Here is a 22,953-nt window from a genome sequence, read left to right as displayed (position 1 = left end):
TTCATTTATTTATAAAAGTGTTTACTCAGGATCCTCCCTGCACAGGAGCCTCTGGGGGCGTGGAGGGCTGTACTCCCGGGTCCCTGCCCTCGAGGGGCCTGGGTTGAGGTGGCTGAGATGATGCGTATTCGTGAGGACAGTAGTACCAGAAGGACGCAGTAGCAGTCGGAGTCATGGAGGCAGTAAAGCAAGTGTGCAGTGATTCAGACGTCAAGCCAGAGGCTGTTGGGAAGGTTCTAGATTTGTAGAATGTCAGGGCAGAAGGGAGTGGAAAGATCCTCTAATCTAAATGTCCTCCAGTGCGTTTTGAGTCACGGAGTCTCTTCCTCAAAAGGAAACCCACTGGGACGCCCCGTAGGGAAACGGCTGCCTCGAGAGGCTCCCAGGAAAACCTCTGGTCCCGTCCTGTCACCTTGTACTGTGCATTAAAGAAATGTGGGGGCAAAACGTTCAGGTCATACGGAAAGTCTGCTAAGGGAAATAAAAATCAATTGTCCCAAGAGCCTGCGTGTAACAAGGACGCATGTTTGGCCTGTGTGAGCAGCTCTTCCGGGGAATTTCTATGCAAGGTGCTCACAACCTTGTTCTGCCTCAGATGCTCAGTCACCCAGTCGCAGGGACAGCGAGTTGAGAGGCACCGAGCAGCTCAGGGCCTTCGGGGTAGCGGGTGGAAACGGCGTAGCCAGCACAGCCCAGGAGGGGCCCTCGCGTGGGCCTGAAGGACTAGCAGGTCTGGAGAGTCAGAGGCTCCAGGTGCAGCTGGAGAACAGAGATGCCTCCTCGTGCCTGACCGACCTGGTGGGCTGTGCGGACCCTCAGCACCTCACAAAAGGTGGGGCCATTCTGAAGGCTGCGGCCCACACCGCTCAGCCAGGAGCTCTGGGGACGAGGGGACAGGTGTGTCAGGGCTGCGAGGGTACCGGTGGCACGTTGACCAAGCACCAGTTTTTCTTCATGTAGAGGATTCCTGCAGAAGAGTCCTCCCGGTGCTGGGAGTCGAGGCTGTTGTTTCCGAACCCCTCAGCACCCACCCTGCAGTGTGACCATGGAGTGAACAGAGGTTAATAGCTCCTTGGCTATATCGTAATAACCGTCTGAAAGCAGCACTCCTGGGCACACCTGTGTGCGGGGCACATGCCATGTCCTAGGCATTTTGTATGTGTCATCACTGAGTCCTCAGAACAGCTCTTAAGAAGCAGCCAACAACCAGCTAATTAAAATACCCTGTCCACCCCCCTCAGCTAGCCAGTGATGCAGCTGAGCTGAACACTGAGGTCACTGTGCTTTGTAATTAAGAAAGAGATGTACCCGAGGGGCCACACGGACCGACTGTGCCTGGTGTCAATCCTGACGATACCACGGGCAGTTCTGTGCCTCAGTTTACTCATCTGTGAAATGGGGATACAGTACCTACGTCATAGGGTCATTTTAAAGACTAAAGGAGTTACTATGTGTAAAACACTTAGAATTATGCCTGACACATGGTGATCATGGTGTAATTATGAACTCTTGTTGTTGTTGTTGCTATTTTTATTTTTGTTATCACACGGGTGCCACAAAGGAGGAAATAGAGAAAGCATCAGAGAGATGTTTGAACTGAGCCTTGAAGACTATGCAGAGGTTTAGAGGAGACCAGGAGGGCGAGGCATTGAGGAGGAGGACGAACAGGTGAAAATGCATGAAGCAGCACAGCTTCTCTTTAGAAAAACGAGTTTGGAAAGTGTGTTTTGGGTGATAGAAGATTAGGTCTGAATAGGTCTTATATTTTGTGCCAAGGGTAACAGCTTTGCCCTGTGGGTGATGGAGAGCGACTCAAGGGTGTTATTCAGAAGAGTGCCAAGGTCAGAATTGGGTGGGGATCTTTGGGCAGAGGAGAGGAGTGCAGCACTGAGAACATTACCATGGTGATGGGAGGTGGCAGGAGACGCTTTAGCAGGCGCAATTGAGGGGACCTACAGAGGAATCAGATGTGGTGGTTTGAGAGAGCGGAGTGTGGCATTACTTCCCTTTAAAAGAGGTGATGTGTTTATTCTACATCCTTGAGTCCAAAAAGAAAAGCAGGATGCTCTGTATCTCAGGTAGTCCCCACCAAGTGTCAGGAGCCTTAGGGGGTCAGCTGCTAGTCACTACCCCACAAGGAGGTGGCATCCCCGGCTCACAGGTCTTGCACTGAGAACAGAGGCTCTGCCCTCAAGACACACACCCGGCACTTGGCGAGTCGCTTCTGCTTGTATTTGGTAGAGTGAACGTGAGGGGTGAGGGGAAGACGGCAGGGACACAGAGTGGCGGTCAGCACGGGGCAGAAGCAGGCAGACCAGTGGGCCTCGTTAGTCTCCCACTGGCTTGTGTCAAGTTCAAAAGCAAAGAAGACTTAAAATGTAGCCCGCCCTCATTGTAAGTATAAAAAGGAGCCTCATTTCTTTGCAGACCGTAACTTGTACATCCAGAGAAGTACCGTTCTTCTCAGGAAGCTGAACAGTTTAATGAGAGAATATTGCTTGGGAGACTTTATGCCCTTATAATATGACTTTCATGTTTCAGGCTCCAAGGAATCTACAGCTCTTGTCTCTGTAATAGGCTGGACTGTTGCCAGTTGCTGTGATCACCCAGTTTAAAATACCTTCATTACAAAATTTAGTTCTAAGTGATCTTTTGCACTTTTTAAAAACCAGAGTTAACCTCTGAAACATGTAATTCGCAACTATGAGAGTATTCATTGGAACAGGCCACGGCCTCTGTACTGACGGCGCGAACCTCACAATTTCCCAGGGTAAGCATCCTGTCCGTGGGTGCTCTGTCCTTCATGGAATCAGCAAGTACCCACTGGCCACTTACTATGAATAAGACACTGTACTTTTTCCTATGTGGGATACAGAGTTGTATGAAATAGGTGCCTAAGCTCCACGGAGACTTGAAAGGATAAGACATAAGTGTGTTGTTAGAACTCAAATCAGAACTAAGTTACGTTGGTTAAAATTCATCACAGAACTACCAGGTCACAATACTGGCAGATGATGAGAAGTGTTGTCACACGTCTGAGGGACAGGACGATACAGGAGCTGTGGGATGTGCACTCAGAAGAGCCTCGGCCCCAGCCTGGTCCAGATCCCAGCTCAGCCACGCACAGGGGCAAATGCAGCAGACAGTGCGTGTTTCACCATTTCTCTTGTGGTTTGCCTAATCTCACAGAGCCGACAGAACTAAGCTCTTCCTTCATACTTTGTATTCTGTGAACTACGCTAAACGTCTAAACCCTTCACCCAGGCTGATGCATACGGGGCATAAAAGTGTTTCTGTGGCTTAAAGGCAGGCAGTTCTTAAAACCTAACACTTCTGTGGTTCAACTGCCCAAAGATACTAGCGGACTCTGGGGAGCACACAGAGGCCCCTCCCTTTTTATAATTGGGAAGGTTTCTCTTATTAAAGATCCCTGTCATGTGCCCAAAGTGTGACACGTCATTTCTAGAGGAAGATGTTACAGGTGACTGTAAAAGTTAATGTGACATTTTTCACCACCATTTGTGAGCATGTAAAACCACCCTGAGCTCTGTGAACCCCACTGACTGACGCTGCTTACCCTGCTGCGGGGCATGGCAAGGGAACCCCCAAATCCCAGGTTTGATGTCAGCCGTAACAAGGTTTCAAAGTCAAACAGCAACAAAATCCATGTTGACTGGGAAGTCATGTCTTTGGACCAAATACTTTAATTATCTGCAGCAGTTCCGGTAGCTCAGCTACCACCCTGCTTACTGGTATAACATCACCTCAACGTACAAATCTTGTGCCTCGGGCATACGTCATTCATGAACTGGCAGATAAAGAGGTCTGAATGCCGCGCCCAGCGGGGCCGTGGCCATCGTCCGCACTGGCCCGAGCCCTCCTCGTGCTCGCTGCTCTTCGAAACCATCCAGCACCACTCAAGAGATGTCCGGGTTGTGACAGCCAGACTGCCCGAGTCTCTGTTGTTCATATATCACGAGTGTAGTTTCTGGTGGGAGTGATCTGTCCATAAACGTCCTCTGAGGATGCAGACAAGGGCAGTGAGGACACGTGCTGTCTCTGAATTTTCTTTGCTTCTGATGACTTTTTTCTCCTCCAGTTTGTGTCCTTTTTCATCACTTCATTCTTGTCTAGAAGTGTTGCATGTCTCCATCCACTCAAGCAGGTGTAAACTAATGTTCGGAAATGAAGGGGACTGGAAACCAGAGACACTGGAAACCAGAGACACAAAAATAAATATTTTCTGTTTGCAAGTCTGTTGTGTGATTCAAAGCTTTTCTTCTCGTTACTTGAATTTCTCCCTGTCTGCCAGCAGGGTCTTGATGGACCAGAACTACCTTGTGTGTTGTTCTGAATTTCCTTGCTTCAGTGTGGCAACATTCCCTCTCAGGAACAGTATAAACTTGGAAGTCAGATTCTTAACTTGAGCCAAAATAGTCTCTGTCACTAACCAGAGTTTTTAAAAGGCCAAATGTTGTTTTTATTGCAGTTGTGTCTTTGTAAGCAAAGGCTGAGCAAATAGAACTGTTTTCATGCAGCTCTGCATTTTGGTTTGAACAAGGGTGCACCAGCTGAGACACACTGGCCTACCAAGGACTTAAGGAATATTAGGAAGAGGCAAAGAGAATCATAATAAATGTTTTTATATCTACACAAATATGTCCATTTGTGCCTGCTCACATGAATCTAGGAGCGTGGGCATAAGTGTGTGCCCCTAGGCAAAAATATAGAGAATCAGGTGTTTCATACGTGACCTAGTTGACAGAGGCATTTACAGTGGAATAAAATCATATGTTCTCATTTGAAAGCATATCCTGTATCCTACGACCAGCCGGAAGCATGCAGACACTGGAAAGGATGCTGAGAAGGAAGAAAAAAGCGACCCTGCTTCCCGGTCCTCACTTTCTCCCTGCTCCTCCTTGCCTTCCACTGCAGGCTGAGAACAGAGCCTCCTTCTGGGCACGGGTGTAGAGCGTCTCTCCTCCCTGAGGTCCGTGTTTGCATCTCGGGGGACGGGCGGTGGGGAGCTCGGATCACAGCATCCTCATCTCTGTGTGAAGAGGCTGCCCTGTCTCCTGGAGGGGGCGAGGTGAGGCAGCGTCTCCCCAGCACCCAGCACGGCATCTGGCACATAACAGGAACCCTCATCGTTTTTGCTGCAGCCTCTGTTCCTCTTACTAAGAACAGACCTTAGCCACCCTCTCTTTCACAGTTGGGACCAGAGAGGGAAAGTTGCTTGGCCAGAACCACAGAGTAGCTGGTGGCAGAGCTGGGACAGAACAGGGCTCCGGACCGCATCCTTACTCCCGGAGTCAGTGTGCAGACCTCAGAACGGCGCCCCTGCTTACGGTGACTGTCGTCAAAGCCTGGTTTAGTGCGTGGCTGTCTTCCTATACTGGACTCTGAGCGCCCTGCAGCAAACGCGTTGTCTGCTTCTGCCTGTGTCCCCCGGACCCGGCACTTGCCCTGCACGTGATAGAATCTCAATGTATATTTGCTGAATTGAATTACATGCGAAGTAAGAAGAAACTACGAATAGTTGTCAGAAGAATAGCAGTTAAACAGAGTGCTGTCGGGTCCTGACTATCTGGAAAGCAAAAAACACGATTTCCCAGACGTGAGCCACAGTAGTCTACGCAAAGGTGGTGGGAGGAGAGTGAGCTACGGGCAGCAGTGACAAAAGAGCAAAAGCTTCCTGCTCTTCAGAACAACGCACTGAACCAGTCAGTTGTTGGCTAGATGCACGTGCCATCATTTGGAGGAAGAGGAAGAGGAAGAAAAGTAAAGAAAGCCAACTTAAAGCTTCAGTGGTGAAGCCCCTCTGAAGTCTCATTAGTAACAATATCCTTCATTGTTTACAGTGAGTTTGGAGGGCTTGCCTTTAAATGTTGCAAGCTCCCTGAAATCGTGTGTGTGCTGTTCCTGTGTTTAGCATGTTTCTTCTCTTACAGAAATCCTGGGTGAGGCTAATCCAGGTCTGGTCAAAGTATCACAAGCCCAAATATCTTACTCTGAGCTGGGAATCTCCTGCTTTTTCTTCTTTTCTTGTAAGAAAGTTTGTTTGGATTTTGGTATTTTCCTAAATTATCTGCCAATTTTCAGGAGCCCAAGCATCATAGAAATCTCACAACGACGGGTGATCTTAAAATCCACACAGAGCAGTGGGTCAAGGCCACCTGGGCTGGGGGAGGCTGTGTGATGGAGACCCCGCTCCTGGACCACGGTAGCTGTGGGCCCAGGGGGTCCACCTCCCAGAGGAGGGTCTGGACAGTTGGATGCAATTAGGTTAGAATCAGTTGATTTAAATTATACACAGGGGGTGCTTTTCAACTTCTGTTTTGTGTCCTCTTCCAATGTAGTTTTTGTTTGTATTGTTTCTGTTCAGCTATTCTAAAGAATATTCTATATTAAAATAACAGGGAAGATGGCACAGTTGTGACGTGGCTCTCAAAAAAAAAAAAAAAAGAACACAGATGCTCTGAGTGGAGACAGCCACCCTGGCGCTTACAGGAGGAGGAGGGGCGGGTGCTGGCGTCTGCAGGAAAACGATGAGCTGACCGGCAAAACACAGGGCACGGAGAACGGCCTTAGGGGACCCTTCTTCAGCTGAATTTAAATTTGCTGCCTTGATATATGACGGCCAAGTATATGCTTAGGACATCTTCCTTCATGAGTTGTTAATCCACTCAGCAAGTGTTTTGTTCGTGGCACTGACTCCCAGATTCAGAACAGGCTCTGGGATGACTCAGATCCCGGGCCTGAGCACGCCAGTGTGTGCATGTGTGCGCGTGCGCATACGTGCCCGTGCGTGTGTGTGGGCATGCCTGGGGTGTAGTAGAAACTTGGTAGCAGCAATTATGTTTTTTGAGAGTACAGTTCATCGTGACAGTTGCTGCCACTGGTACTTACGGCACTTTTCGAGGCACAAATTGGAAAGAACACAGGAGAGACATGCGTGGCAGCGCAGTAAAGAGCTGATTCCTGTCTTTCTACTGCTGAATATCATTACATCGTAAATACATCACAGTGTATTCACTGTGTTGATAGAGAACTGTATTGCTTCCAGTTTTTATCTATAACAGATAGAGCTGCTGTGAATATTCCTATTAAGAAAGAAGAGCCGGGACTTCCCTGGTGGTCCAGTGGTAAAGAATGCGCCTTCCAATGCAGGGACGTGGGTTCGACCCCTGGTCGGGGAACTAAGATCCCACTTGCCACGAGGCAACTAAGCCCGTACTCCACAGCCACTGAGCTCAAGCGCCACAAGTACAGAGCCCACATGCTGTGGAGCCTGCGTGCCACAACTAGAGAGGTGAAAACCTGCACACCGCAACTAGAGAGATGCCCACACACCTCAACGAAGAATCCCACGTGCCGCAACTAAGACCTGACTCAGCCAAAAATAAATACATAAATAAATAAATAAAAGAAATATGAAAAGAAATTGAAAAAGAGAGACAGGAGAATCTTCACCAAAGTATTTTTTAAGAAAAGAACTAATTCCTAAGTAACATAAGAACAAGTAACAATGCGATTTAAGTGGACAGTACACGAGAAAGGCAGTTTGTAGTCACACACACAAAATGCAGATGTGAAATACGGAGAGTTGTCCAACTCCACTCAAGATTTGAAGAAGATAAATTAAAGCAACACCAAGATACAATACTTGCACATTAGAGTGGTAAAAAAATAAAAACAAAACAAAACAAAAAAACACATTTTTTTGAGTTATACCATAGACCTGCATCCACCATTAGTTGGAGGGTGAGAGGACAGTGTTCACTGGAGTCCAGGGTCTCTGCCTAGTGTGCTGATGCCCTCGTCCCCGTGTCTGCCCTCCTGGGACCACCCTCCCATTGCCTGTGACTTGCGGCCCCTCCTCTGGAGAGGTTTTCCGGCTCTGTTGGCAAAGGCCCCCGAGAGGGTGTGAACTGCAGTCGAGGGTGTTTCAGGAGCCGCTGCGTTTCTGCAGCTCCCTTCGCGTTCCCTTTGGCCACGAGCACAGAAGTTTCCGGATGAAGGCTTCTCTCCCAGCCCTGGCCCTGGAGGATGACCAGCATGGCCACACCTACCCATTTAAGAGGAGGTAACATTAGCAAGGAATAAACTTCCATTGTTTTAAAGCACTGAGATTTGGGTGTTTTCTGTTTGAAACCACAAGCTTATTTAGTAAAAACCGACTATAAAACCTTTTTAACACAGCAATTGCAAAGCTAGTACCTAGCTTAACCGACACAGTCTTACCTGTGTGTGAAGAGGAGTGTTAGAGGGATGTCTGCAGCAGTGCTTATGGCAATGAGAAAGCGAAAGGAAACAGCCTGAATATCCATCAGTAGGGAGTGGATATACCAAAGAAACGTGGTCTATCCATGTAGTGGAATACTGTACATCTGTTAAAATGAAGGTTTACAGCTTGTGAAGATTATGTAGATCATCGTGTCTTGCAGTATTTACCAGTCTGCACCTTGATGTTTGTGTACAACGTGGTATTTTCCATGGTCACGCATGCCGACAGGTGTCGTCTACTCGTCCCGTGTGCTCTGCGATCCTGCACTGGGTGCACAGGCTGCTCCCCTGCTCACGGCTAGCTCGGGGGTTGTTGCTCAGACACAGCTGTAGCTGAGAACGGCCTACCGCACGCATGCCCGCTTGTGTCCGTGTGCAGGGCTCGCTCTGAGACGTGGTCCGGGGTGCGACTGTCTGGTCATGCGTCAGGGATCTTCAGGTCTGACAGCTGTTGCTCAGTCGTCCTCTGATGTGGTTGTGCCCACTCGTCCTCTTGGGCATTTGGCGTCATTCTCTTGCTGTTGTCAGGCTGAGTATTAAGACAGTACTAAAGGTGACACTGAGGTGTGCTGTATTGTACTGGGGGGGGGGGGCATGTATGTCATTATGAACCATACCATGCGGTAAAATATCTTTTGAATATGCAGAGAAATAATAAACACTAACTCCAAGATAACAGTTACCTCTGGGAAGGCAGCAGACTGAGATCAGGGCAGGGCACACAGGTGATCTCAAATCTGTGTATTATGTTTTATTTTTAAAAAGTAAGACATGGGACTTCCCTGGTGGTGCAGTGGTTAAGAATCCGCCTGTCAGTGCAGGGTCAGGGGTTCAAGCCCTGGTCCAGGAGGATCCCACATGCCGCAAAGCAACTAAGCCCTTGCGCCACAACTACTGAGCCTGCGCTCTAGAGCCCATGAGCCACAGCTGTTGAGCCCATGTGCCACAACTACTGAAGCCCTCGCACCTAGAGCCCGTGTTCCACAACAAGAGAGGCCACCACAATGAGAAGCCTGCACCCCGCAATGAAGAGTAGCCCCCACTTGCTGCAACTAGAGAAAGCCCGTGCGCAGCAACGAAGACCCAACTCAGCTAATAAATTAATTAATTTAAAAAGTAAGACAATGTTGTATAACCTTAAGATTTGATAAAGCTGCATATTTACATGAAAGGTTTTTTATATTTTTTATTTGTATCTTTAAAATAATTGCTTCTGTGTAAATTTGGCCATTTGTATGCAGAAAAACATTTTAGGACATTTTAGAAACATTTAGGTTACTTCTGGAAAGTGGGGTGAGAAGGATCTTTTACGTGTCACTTTATTCCTTTCTGTAGTGTGTGAATTTTTTTAGAAACATGTATCAAGTTCATGCCTTGTAAACATAAGAAGGGACTCACCCAGGCTCAGCACCTTCCCTGTTGTTTGGCTGAGGCAAAAGACATAACGCTCTTGAAAACTGTGTTTTCTCATCTGTAAAATATGGTTAGAAGCACCTGCTTTGTAGAGCCACTGTGAGGATTAGAAATTATTCATGTAAACGCCTAGCAGAGCGCCTTTTACATAGTAGGCACTAAATAAATCATCATTGCTTACATTATTAATAACAATGGAGAATGTGCTCTGTTTGCAAATTTACTCGCCCTGAAGTGTGCAGAGAAAAGAGATGCGGGTTCTTTACTTCTCAGTAACTGATCTGTTCCTCCACATGAGCGCCCCACGGGGAAATGAATCTTCGAGCTGGAAAACTTAGTCTGACTCAATAATTTAAACCCACGGCCAGTGCTTAGATCCCTTCAGTGAGTGCTGTCCCTTTAGGTGAAGTGTACAGAGTCTCGCATCACCACTGGCCCCTTCCCGTCCCTGGTCGAGGGGGACAGATTTAGCAGATAAAGACAGGACACCCAGTAACGTTTGATTTCAGGTAAACAACACATGAACTTTTCGTAGTAAGTCCCAATACTGCATGGGACATATTTATACTGAAAAATATATGTTGTTTATCTGAAATTCAGATGTAACTGGCTAACCTGCATTTTACTGGGGCAGTCCTCTCTGTGGGTGAATGGGGGAGGGGTACATGGTGGGGGAAGTGAGGCCCTGGACCTCCCGGACTTTGCATGTGCACTGGAGAGTGTCTGGGCCCCGTCCCGGTCAGTGGACAGGCTCCGAGGTCCACGGCTGCTGTGACCAGAGTCTGTCTCTCAGCTCAGCCTGGCCGGGGGCGGCGGGTGCTCACGGGCGGGACCAGCCCATCTCGCCTTTCCATGGTGCCTCGGACCCCATTGCTCTTGTGCCACATCCTCTCTGGTCCCTGGACGAGGATGTCCACCCTGCAGCTTCTGCCGTGCGGCTCTGAGCCTCCCTGTGGTGGGACCACGTCAGGTTCCCAGCTCTCAACTCAGCCACTCGTCACGTGGCCCTGTGGGAGTGGGCAGGAGCCCGGGGAAGCTGCCCAAATAGTACGAATCCTCCAGCTCAGATGTGGCCACCCCTGTGAGCTCACAGCATCCCAGAGCCCCCCAGCCTGAGGCACAGGAAAGGCAGCCCCGGGGCCACATCTGTCTCCCTCTGCCCACCTGCCCCCCAGCGGCCTTCGCTTCTTGTCTCCCTTCTCTCTCCCAAGTCCAGCAGGGCCGAGGGGGCAGCCTTCCCTCCTCCCTGTGTGGTCTGTGATCATTCGTTCAGCTTCACTCCATGAATATGTAACCCAGCCCCAACTGTGTTCCAAATGCTATTCTAGATGCTGGACATAACGGCCGTAAATAAGACAGGTTTCCAGAATTGGTTCATGTAAATTCTAGAGCTTACATTCTAGTGCATTTGGAAGGACAGTGAGCAAATATACTGAAAATTCACACTTACAGGGTCCTGACGTTGTGGTAGGAGGCGGTGCTCGGGGTGGGGAGGGGGAGGCGGGGGTCCTGGAGGGGGTTCTCTTCTGTTGGGTGGTTGGAGGAGGCGTGTGGCAGAGACTTAATGAACACAAAGAGGAGCCACGCCAGTGTCCGGGAACAGAGGCTTCAGGCAGAGAGGACAATAGGCCCGGTGGGAACAAGCCTGGTGTCCTTCACATCCCGCGGGAAGGCCCGCCTGGCGGAACCAGAGTGCAGAGAAGGGGCGGAGATGAGATTAGAAAAAACCCCGCCTGCCTCTTAATATACTTTCACAATATCTGAAGAAGAATTTAGAAAGCCCTTTTTGTCTTTTCGGACCCTCCTTTTGCAAAAGGGAATAACAAAGTCAACCTGCAGACTCGACCCACAGCCGGCCTGGCCCCGGCCTCACCCCAGGGCTGTGGCTTCAGGGCAGCCTTGGGGCTGGAAGCCGCGAGCTACAGCAGCAGGGACAACTGGAACACAGGTGAACATCTGCAGAATCGTCCTGTTACACTAGTCAGTTTTCACCAAGCGTCACAGGAGACCAGTGGAGGGGCAGCTTCCCCCGGGAAGGAGCCAGCAAAGCGGCTTTGAAAGGTGACTTAGTACTGAGGCTGTCATGATTGGCCGGAACTCAGTGAAGACCCTGTGGAGTTGTGTCTGCACAGTCAAAATGAGGTCATAAGGGTAGAGATGTTTTATGTCGTTATAATAACCTAAAAACATACACTTTTCATTGGGTTTATAGGAGTTGACACAGACACAAAGTTAGGAAGACATGCCTGCGGTGCCCAGGTTCGGGCCCTTGCTGTCTGTGGCTGGTGACTCGCGTGCAGCCGGCACCCAGAGCCGCCGATGAGCAAGGTGTATAGAAGGTTTAGCTCTCTTTGTTCTCAGCCAAACTCACGGCCTCCTTTTTGTTTCTCTGCCCAATGCAGGTCCTGGGGTCCCCACGGTGACCGTGCACAACACGACGGATAAGAACAGTAAGTGCCTCCTGGTCTTTTCTCAGCTCTTCCTGCGACTCGGGAGGGAGGCAGCAGAAAAGCTTCCTGAGATAACCCAGGCACAGTTTCTGGGCCAGGTCCTGGCAGTTCAGGATGGACCCACAGTCTCAATACTGATGAGATGTGGCGAAAGTGAAGGTCTGAGCCTCCCAGCCAGAAAGTCCCACAGCCCCCCCAGTGCTGAGGCCTAGAGGCCACCGCAGGGCGTGCCGGCCTTGCCTGTGACACTCTGGGCAGAGCCCTGGCCAACACGGACGTGCATGTCCAGCACTGGGCTCTGGAGCCGGGCCTGCCCGAGTCCTTCCCCCTCTGAGAACCTCCCTTCATGGGCGCTTGGAGCCCATCTGTCTCTGTGGGTCTGGGGGCATCTTCGTGGCACAGGGGGACTTCATGTCCATGCTACTGCAGGGACAGACCTTTCCAGAGAGTCTCAATGACCCCACATATGTTGAGGGTGACGTGCACGTGTATATGTGTACGAGAAACTGGAATTGATGTGTGTGGTCCCAGGCGGACTCTTGGAAGAGCTGAGAAGCAAAGAGAACTTGACCTTGGTCACTCTCTCTCTTGGCCTTACTCTGCCCTAATCCCCGAGGAATCCTGAGCCTTTATTTCTCCAGTGCCCACCTCTCCGTCCATGGTGCCAGCACCCCAGCACCACCTTCCCTGGCAGGACCTTGCTCAGTGTCCGGCCTTCATGCAGGGAGTCAAACCTTTTGGCAGTTTCTCTAATTTCCTCGGGAAGCGACTCTGGCTCCTGTCTCGATAGCAGGGTTTCTGGCCCCAAGGAGAGCTGGTTGGGGGGAAAGTTCTGAAAGTCCAGCAGCATATTTAGACACTGGTTAAGAAATGGTTAAAGTGTTCAAAAGTGGATAAAATAGATTTTTTTAAAAGAGACTGTTTAGAAAAAAATCCCAAATAATGATAATATTCTGCAAAACTATCAAAAAATTATTAGAAATTCAAAATTAGAGACAAGTAATAAAATCAAAAATGAGTAATTAAATCATTTACATGCAAAGGAAAAAAGCCAAAAAAGGATTGTCAGAATGGATACAAACCCCACTGAAAACACCTGCGTGTCAGAGGGTGCTGGGCCCAGAGGCAGGGTGGGTTTTCTGGGTGAAGCGATGTGTCTGGCCCCGGCCACTCCTCCAGTGTGTGAGATGTGGGGGTCTGGCCACAAGTCCGGTGACTGCACCCCAGTGACCACCCTACAGTGATGTGCGAGGTCACTGTCGGGGGCACGTGAGGGCAGGGAGCACAGAACTCAGTGCACTGTTTTTGAAACTTCCTGTGAATCCATGATTAAAAAACTAGATGTGACTCTTAAGAGAGCCACTCACGGGAATCCCCTGGGGGTCCACTGGTTGGGACTCTGGGCTTCCACTGCAGGGGGCCGGGTTGGATCCCTGGCCGAGAACTGAGATCCTGCGTGCCGTGCAGCGTGGCCAAAAAGAAGCCATTCACTTAAATGCTTTTACTCCCTTGAAGGGTCCTGTTATTATTCTGTCCAACCCAAGGGGGTAGTGCAGTGCCTACCTCTTGAGAATGCATTCTGCTTTTAGCCACATTCAGGCCTGCATGTGAGACACCATTAGGGGCCCCGAGGGCAGGTGCATGAAACATCCCATGACCCCTCCCTGTCCCCTCCGCCCTCCCCTGCGCCGCAGCCACGGTGCTGGGGAAAGTCACCACCATGTTCCTCAGGCTCGTGGGAGTGAAATGAAGCAGATTTGTATCTTAGATACGTGTAACAGCATCAACACAACATTTCATTTATTCTGTTTACAGGGTAAGGTAACGTATGGGGGGTGCAGTGCTGTCAAAGAGAGTTCTGAGCTATTTTGCTAATTCCCCTTGGGAAGCCAGACGACCAGGTATTTTCACTGTTTGGTTGGTTACCTGCGGTAACCAATCAGCCCGATCAGTGTCGACAGATAAAGCTTGTAGGTTGTCGTCCATGTTCTGCTGTGGAGCTCACAACATAAACAGGTGTTTGTAAGTATTTTAAGCATTTGACTGTTGCAGTTGAACTGTCCCTTTTGTGGCCAATTCCCAGGAGCAAAGAGAGAGGACCCAGGGAATGAGAAATGAAAAGCGTCTTGTGCACGGGGTGAGGTTGGTGCTGCAGTCACCGTGTCACTCTTCTCTGAAGTGTAGCGGAGAGCCTACAGGTGACACTGCTGTGCTTCACCTCAGCCGCATGCTGCGTGATGGGACACTGGGCCGCACTTGTGTCCGGTGCTGATGTGTGGAGCTCTTTTTTGCCACCTTTATTTTACAAGCCTGTTTGTATGGTTACAGTTGAGCTCTGGTTTTCCTGCAGCCTAATGCAAACTCGGGAGATATTTCACTCTGACTTTCCCCGTTTCTGCATTTGTAGTTCTCTGTATAGTTCAAAATTGTTCAGACTTTTGACTTAAACCACCAAGTTAAGTTGGAAACAGCATGACCAGTGCAGCTGTGCTGGCATCGCGGCCACCGCCCAGGAGAATAGGGGTGCTTTTTGTTCAGAGTCTGACGTATGGTTCAGACACAGTCGTTTGAGGGGCTCCAAGAAGACCCTCTGGAGCGCCTACTTTTCCCCGCCCAGCAGGTACCTGAAATGCCATCCTTGCATACTCATTCCTGTGGGTTTGGACATCACACCTTTGTGCAGGCTTCTTTTAAAACTTAACCATCTCTTACATCAGTTGGGATTACATTTGGCTGCGTGTGACAGAAAACTCAAGACAGCAGTTGCTCAAGCTGGGTGGAAGACGTGTCGCTTCGTGATGCAAAGTGGCCTCGTGTGTGCACCCTGGGCTGGAAGACAGGAGGGAGGGTGGAGCACAGGGTGATTCCCGTAGTTGAGCCCCTCGGGCTGTGTCCCTGCAGGGGTTGCCGACACTCTGCTTCCATCTCACAGTCACAGCTTACCCGCGTGTCCCGCCTGGCTGCAAAGGATGCTGGGCAGTGTCTTTTATCCAGGCTCCCCGCACCTCAGATAAAGTCAGAGTTTTGCTCCCGAGTGATCATAGCTGCTGTAACAACCACCACCAGAATCCCAGCAGCCCCGCGTGTGTTTCCCAGGGCCGCCGTCACACAGCAGCACACACTGGGGCTTGAACAACAACTTCACTGTGTCGCAGTTCTGGTGGCTGCAAGTCCAAGATCAAGGTGTCGGCAGGGTTGGCACCTGCCAAGCTGCGACGGAGAAGCTGTCCCAGTCCTCCCTTTCTGGCTTCCACAGTTGCTGGCCGTCTTTGACATGGCTTGGCTTATGAAAACGTCACCCCAGGCTCTTCATCTTCCCCTTCGTGCATGGCTGTGTCCAAATCTGCCCTTTTTATGAGGACACCAGTCATATTGGATCAGGGCCCGCCCTAATGACCTCAGTTTAACTTGACTTCCTCTGCAAAGACCCTGTTTCCAAATGAGGTCCCCTTCATTGGTCCTGATGGTGAGGACTTCAGCATCTTTCGTGGGGATGCAATTCCACCCAGCACTCAGCAGAAGGAGAGTTTCTATTTCGCTCACACAAAGTGCAGGTTGCTCTCCTAGGAGGAACCCGGGGCTGCAGGCTCCTTCTAGGGTGTGGCCCCAGCAGCTTCAAGGGGTCTGCTTCTGTCCCTGTGGACAGGAAGAGCAAAAATGGGAAGGTTTTGTGGGATCTTTGTATTGAGGCCTGGAGGTGGTGTGCGTCCTTTCCAGCCAGAACTCCTGTACATGGGCCCATCTAGAAAAAGAGAAGCTGTGTGCCTGGAAAGCGGGAGAAACTTTGACGAGTTAGCAGTCACTATCACAGGAGGGAAAAAGGAGACTGATCTAGGAGGCCAGTCCCTGAAAGGAGTGACCTAGTGGGTAAGTATGGGCCACTCTTGTGTAGATTCCTTTGCTCTGAGCTGGCTTCTCAGATAGTTCCCTGTACGGTTCCATGAAGGCCCTCTCCAGGCAGGTGTGCTCATGCCAGGGAGGCTCACAGAAGCTGGGTGACCCCTCCAAGGGAGGTTCTTGGACTGCGGCTGTGAGCCCCGGGGCCCAGCATGGAACCAGTAGCATGGAGGAGGTGGGGAGAGAAGGGCTGGTTGTAGAGGTGTACGGCTTGAGACCTGACCCTACACTGGAAGAGTTTAGTATCACTTAGGACATAAAAGACACAAAGCAGAAGGACAGAAAGTAGAATAATAAACACAGACATCTAGGAGAAGCCACACAGACTTACATATTCATTAGTGCCTGGTGTGAGCAGTGGTTTGAATTCCGGGTCTTTATCAGATCCAGAGATGAGGTCCCAGAAACCCTGAAGGATAAGACCAGCTTTGATCTAAGGCTTCACAGAAAATTGGTTAGGGTCTTTCAAATTTGGTAGGGAGTTGAGATTTAGGTTATTTTGTCATTTTCAAAATTGTCCTCATTTCCCCACACTGCTGTGGGAAGCAGAGCTGGTTTCCGAAGGTGTCTCCGTGGAAAGTTGGCCACCGATGCCAGAGAGCAGGTTTCCTGTTGCCCTTTATGGCACCCAGCCCCAAGCGTAGGGACTCAGGGATGCAGGGACGTGGGGCTGGTGGCTCGTGGAGACCCTGCGCTACCTTCCTGCCCAGCAGGGCCCTCCTCTGCCCTGCCTCCCCCCAGTTCCACCCAAACCTGGCCCTCCGTCTACGTTCGACTCTGAACTGCCCTCTCCTGGGGCTGTGTCCCCAAGCTTGTGCTCCAGTGCTCCTTCATCCCAAATCGATCTTCAGCTGCCCTGACCCTGACAGGGAGGCTCCTGACTTTCCCCCAAGCACACCTGGCAGGTGCATTCGGATGCCTTTGAGGCCCTAGCAAGTGTCTGGTAATTGAGTGTTTCCCAGACTTGAGTAATAAGCAGACTGTATATAAAGGGGAAAAGTGAGGCTTCTGATACTATGCCTGTGGACCCCAACTTAAGGACTCAGGCTTAACCCAGCGTGTTACTTCCTAGGAAAAGCATTTCAATCCCAACAAGGCACAGCAAAAAAAGAGGTTTTACATTTTTAATCAGGAGGAGAAAACTTTTGCTTATCGTTAAAATGACCCCAAAAAATTAATCCTCAGGTAACAAGTGGCCTTTTTTTGAAATGGTGGGCAGAACACGTGGTGAGAGGTGGTTCATTTGTTGGCAACACGGGAGCCATGAGATGCTGCACGCACTGTGGCTCGTGGTAGAAAAGCAAGGAAACCTGTTTCGTTCTGGGAATCAGAGACTTAGAGTGAAAACAACGCAAGACAACGAATCCAGCCTCTTCCTTTTAAAGCCTGGAGACTGGAGGCCAGAGAGGTGCAGTGTCAGCTCTGCGTCACACAGCTCTCGGGGTGCGTCCTGTCCTTACTCCTGGTTTGTAGTTTTCTTCTGCAAAGATTGTGCACGTTGGTCCTGCCTGGTTGTCGGACCTCAGCGGAGCGTCCCTCCTGGCTCCCCCCGCCCCGTCTGGGAATAACCCATGTGTGCAGTAGTACACCACGGGTGTGTGTGTAAAATCACCACCCCCATGTGTGGAGTAGATGCCAGACGCCAAGGCCTTGATCTCACCTGTCACCCCACGTGCAAGGCTTACATCCCCGTGGTCACAGCCAGGTGGCATGTGACAGACGCGTTACCCCTGTCTGCTTCCTCCCTCCCCAGAGGAGAACACTGCGGTGCACGCTGCAAGGATACAGACAGCTGAGACCGTTTCTTCTGAAATTCTCACTGTTCAAGAGCAAATAATCTCCATAAGAGGAGAAAGTAGAAGGTAGTTTAAAAAGAGAAAGAGGAAGGAAAGGAGGGAGGGAGGAAGGGAAAACAACAAGAAGTCGCAAAGGAAATTCCAAGTGAGCTCAGGTTTTTAAAAAGATTATTTTTCAAACGTTTAATTTCCTGAGTTCCCTCCATCTACCTGTGAGCGGCGCGCCCATCAGGTACCAGGCACAGGTGTGGGGACGGGGACACCGTGTGACTCGCAAATGATGACGTGGGCAGGAGACCCCTCCCTGGACCCCACACCTCGGCCCCCCGTTCCCTGGGCTCTGTTCCGGATGTGGACACCACAGGAAAGGCCTGGGGCCGCCTGGAAAATAGAAGCTGAGGGTTGCAGGTCCCAATCGCATGTCAGACCCAGAGTCCAGCCTCCAGGCGCTGGCGGCGGGGAGTCCGCGGGGGCGGTTTCTGTGTGTTTAACTTGTGATGCGTCTGGTGTCGGCTGCGGAGCCTCACGGCCCCTGTCATCCCCAGCTGCGCCCACACAGAACAAAGTGCCCTTGGGTTTGGTTTGTCCGTCACACTGGGCGGGCCTCTCGGGTGAGGGGTGGGGCCAGTGTCCCCAGCCCCGGGCCTGTCTGAGGCACGGAGCTGGGGGCCATCGAAGCCTCAGGGAGCCTCTGCCGCCCTCAGATTCGCGTGTCAGGACCACACGGCTCACCGAGCAGCCTCCAGGCCTCAGGTGTGTTTTACACGGGCTGTGCTCTTCCGGGCCAAAACGGCTGCTGGAAACATTCCAGGAGCATCACAAAGGCAAGTGGTGAGCAGTCCGTCCGCACGGCTGCCCCTGCCTGCAAGGACTGTCCTGCAAGGGTGGACAGCCACACCGCGTGCCTGTCCCGCCCAAGGCTGCGTCGTGAATGTCTTCGGGAAGCAGGACCCGGAGGAAGGCCCAGAGGCCTCAGGAGTGGAAGGGATGGCGACAGGAACCTCAGCTGGCGTCACGGAGCTGGTTTTGGGCCGGCGCTGCTGCAGATACTCTGCGTACTTTAACTCCTTCCACCCTCACCACGGCCGAGAGGCAGGAGCTACTATTCCCTCCAGCTGAAAGGCGCTGAGCCCCACGGCCGGGGCAGAGCCCGGCACTCCCCTCGGAGCGCAGACCCGCGCAGCCTGCGGGGGCGGAGGGGGGGGGGGGGGCCGCGACTCAGGCCCAGCGGCTCTGCCCCACACGCACCCTGAGATGGGCCAGGGCAGGCAGAAGAGCCGCCCCTCACACACCCGGCCTCCAAGCCGGCTGGGGCAACGGCGCCTCCCCTCTCCCAGCTCCGGGGATCCTTGCTCTGGGCTGAACCCTGCTCAGCCTCGGTGTGCAAGCTGGGGGTGGGGGTGTTCTGGGGGCAGCAGGACGTAGCCCTTCAGCTGCACTCCGAACATCCGCCACTCTCAACATCATTAACTGACCACGGAATACCAGGGGCCAGCCTGCCTGAGGCTTCCGGCCAGTACTGGGTGGAGCCTCACGGCAGCTTACCTGAGATCACGCAGCCACGGCCGGGCCAGAACCTTGGTTCCCGTGACCCAAGTGCAAGGTCCCAGACCCGGGCCCCGAGAGCTCGAGGCCTTGGCTTTGCAGTCACCAGAGTGACGTGTTCACAGCGCAGCATCTCTGATCGCCGCTCCAGTGACAGCCCCAGGTTCCCCTGATGCGGCGCTGAGTCCCTGATGGTGTTTGAGCCCAGCGAGCAGAGCCCAGAGCTACCTCGCGAGTCAGGAAGGCAGTTCTGACCCACGTGCAGGTGGGAGAGGGGACACAGAGCCTCCTGCCCGCAGCCCAGTGGCCCCCAGGCGAGCAGGCTGTTGGGGGGGTGGCCTTTGGACAACCTGTGGAAAGCCTGGACATCCAGCTCTGGGTGGCCCACGTGGTGCGACCGTGACAGGCAAGCAGAAGCCGTGGGAACATGGCTCGGCAGGTGGCGGACGGGCCCCCAAAGGTCTGGTCCAGCTCCAAAGGCTGCCGTCATTCCCTGGATCCCAGCCCTGCTCTGAAATTTGAAATTACTGTTTAAGAATTCGTGCTCCCTCTTCCTCTGCCCCCTGACCCCAGAGCCACCCTGGGAACATGTGACTTCTTTCCCTTTAGAAAATCTTATCTACAAACAGAGCCTGCGGGTGTCACAGATGTGACTCTGAATTATTTAGAAGCTGTTTCCTTAAGAACGTAATTACGGTCGGGGCCAGAGTACACTCATTAGGTGCTGGTGTTCCGACAGCTCGGTGCTGGGGTAGGAAACCCAACACAGTCGCACTGATGATGGCTGGCTTCAGTGTGAGTGTGAGGGGCGTGTGAGCTCGGCCTGCGGATACAGGTTGGGTGCAGAGGGCCGCGAGCCCCATGCGACTCTCCACCCAGCACAGCCCGCGGGACAGAGCGCCTGCGGCGGGTTCAGCGAGGTCTGTGTACCGACAGCGCCCCCGGCGTGGTGACAGCTGCTCACAGACCCCCGGTACTGGGCCGCCCGGTACGGCTCCTCCACCAGGCTCCCGGACAGGGCCTCTCCCTCCTACTGCCTTCAGTCGCATTTTTACAAAGAAGCAAAACCAACTTGCACAGCCGGTTGGAATCATAGAAATTCTTTTTCGAGGTTGTCCCAGACACGGGCAGTTTGGTGCCTGTTGGTTCTCTCTGCCTAGGGGCCATCCCACCCTCCGCATCTTCCCCCTAGTGACCACCCAGGGGATGTCACCTGTTCTGTCAAGCATGTGGGTGAGCAGGTGGGAGGGACAATGGCAGATGCCAAGAGGTGTCGGCAAGCGTGTGCCTGGCTCGGTCAAGGCCTCAGTTGTGTCTGGAAAGTCTTCTGGGTCCCCAGGGCCCCGTCCACACGCAGCCCTTCTGGAGAGACGGAGTGAGGATGGGGTTTGCAGACAGCTCATTCTAGGCCAAAACACAGCAGGTTTGGGGGCAAGCTGGCGTTTGGCTAATGGAGTGCAGAGTGAGCAAAGCACAGGCGCCTTCTGCCCCGCGGGGCACCTCCTGGGCCCCTGGGATGCTGGAGGGCCGGCAGGTCCACAGCTCTGTGCCCACGGCTGCCCCTTCCTGATAGGAATGGAGGTGGTGGGGCAGGGGCCACGCACGGCCCCGCTCACTACGCCCGCCCGCCAGCTGGCCTGGTGCCCGTGCTATCGACACCCTTCAGGTCCCTGCCTCCACGCTGCGGAGGATCCGGCTGGAGAGAAGAGAGACACAGCAGAAAGGACAATCACCACCCAAACCGTGTGACTGACTCTCACAACTGGGGTTTGGAGAACAGGGTCTGCAGGTGAGGTGGGGGGGCCGGGGTGCAGTCTGAGGTGCGCAGCCCTGGGGGCACGGTCGCGGTCACTGAGCCGGGAGGACGGGGGCCTGATGCTGCGGGGACAGGAGCGTGAGAGGAAGCCGCCCGAGAGAAAGGCCTGGACCGCGAGAGGCCCAGCACACCCAGGCCGGCAGCCAGACCCGGGCGCCAGGGCAGCGCGGCCTGGCCTGAGTCCCGTGGGAGGCCCCGCCCTCCTGCCGCGCTCCTCCAGCTCCACTGCTTATTAGCTGCGACGTGATTCTGGTCACTCACATCCCCAGATTCAGCCACGCGGCGGTCCCTCCCACGGCCTGAGCCAACGGGGTCTCAGAACAGCCACCGCCACGCGGCGTCTGCCTGCCGGGGAGCCGCCCTCGCGAGCCGCCCTGGTTCCTGCAGGCTCACCGTGTCCAGATCTGATAATAGCTAATTCCACCAAATATTAGAGGGGGCTCACAGTTCATTAAGGAGCGGCCATTTGTATGCTTCCGACCGCCAGTCCCCACAGCCCCGACGTCAAAAGAAGAACCCTTTGGGAACAAGCCGATCTCTTCTTATTTCCTCTGCCGAGCTCCTGCCCTCTTTGCATGCAATTATGGGAACAAATAAAATGGCTTAACTCGGCCCCCCTGTGGGACAGCCAGCTCTCTGCTGATAAAACCAGCTGTGTGGGCAGTCACGAAATGAGAAATCTAATATTTAACTAAATTTAATGGTCTGTTGCTTTGGTGCCTTTCCGTGAAGGGTGGGATTTCAGTACAGAGGGACTAGCTAGTCACAGGCCATCTGTGGAGGCCGTGTGCAGCTAGAACCCCGTGCGCGGTGAGAACCCTGTGCGCTCTTGCACAAAGTCGCGGCTCCCAGGTCCAGGAACCGGTAACGCGGTGCTTCGGTGGCAAGTCTGTGTTCTCGTTGCCTCCATGCAAGCTGAGCTCATAGGCTGCAAGGCAGCACGTCAGCCTGAACACAACACTTCTCCTTCAGGCTCAGCTGGTGTCAGAACTATCACATCCCAGTGCAGACACGTGGAGAGAAGGTTTTAACAAACCTTGAGAGGCTGGTCCCTGTCTCCTGCATTGTGACGTTTGGTCGTCCAGGTCGGCCCCTGCTAGAGCTCTGTGTCCAGATCTGATAACAGCTAATTCCCCAGACGCGGAAGCTTGGTGCTTCTTCCCTGACAGCAAAGGACGCATCCTTGTTCTTGTCCCTGAAGACGTTCTTCCTGTGCTCCTCCTGACTCCCTCCTCCTCACGAGTTTCCACTTCTCTGGCCTGACCCACATTTGCACACCCGGGTCCCTCACCTGTCTCCCCCCAGACTTATCTCTGAAACAGAGAGGTCCAGATCGCTGTCCGGAGAGCTGAGGCTTCCAGAAGACCCTGTGAGGTCTGTGCTCCGGCTCCTGTGCGAAGCTTGGGTTTGGGTAGTATCAGTGAATTTCCTCAATTCCCAGAACTAACTAAATAGTAACTTGGGTGTATCGTTAGTCCTTCAGGCACTGTCGGCTTTTCAGTCACTTGAATAAAAGTGTGCTTTGGTTTTGCTGTGGTTTGCTTGGTGCGGGAAGCAGTGGTTAACAGGCCTCTGCTTCAACTCTTATCACAAAGAGGTCTGAGCACCAGGAACCTCTGAGAGCCTTCAGACTTTCTTAAACGCCCAGGAGGACCTCTCAGTCCTTTCCACCTGGGAAAAGGAAGAAAGACTTGGGTCAAAACCCAAACTCGGCTGCTGAGAACATGCGTCATTTCCGGGGTGTGAATCA

General features: G+C 52.4%; 1 protein-coding gene across 1 annotated transcript in view; it reads left to right on the top strand.

Annotated features, from left to right (window-relative positions):
* The window catches only part of DPP6 (dipeptidyl peptidase like 6), a 717,707-nt gene that overhangs the window by 669,867 nt on the left and 24,887 nt on the right, over positions 1–22,953 (top strand). The window contains exon 17 of the mRNA XM_057731732.1: positions 12,102–12,149. Within this exon, the coding sequence (XP_057587715.1) occupies positions 12,102–12,149 (48 nt within the window). The remainder of the gene's footprint in view (positions 1–12,101; positions 12,150–22,953) is intronic.

This window comes from Hippopotamus amphibius, chromosome 4 (genome assembly GCF_030028045.1).
Source record: "Hippopotamus amphibius kiboko isolate mHipAmp2 chromosome 4, mHipAmp2.hap2, whole genome shotgun sequence".
Taxonomy (NCBI): domain Eukaryota; kingdom Metazoa; phylum Chordata; class Mammalia; order Artiodactyla; family Hippopotamidae; genus Hippopotamus; species Hippopotamus amphibius.
This window is presented reverse-complemented; position numbering and strand designations above follow the sequence as displayed.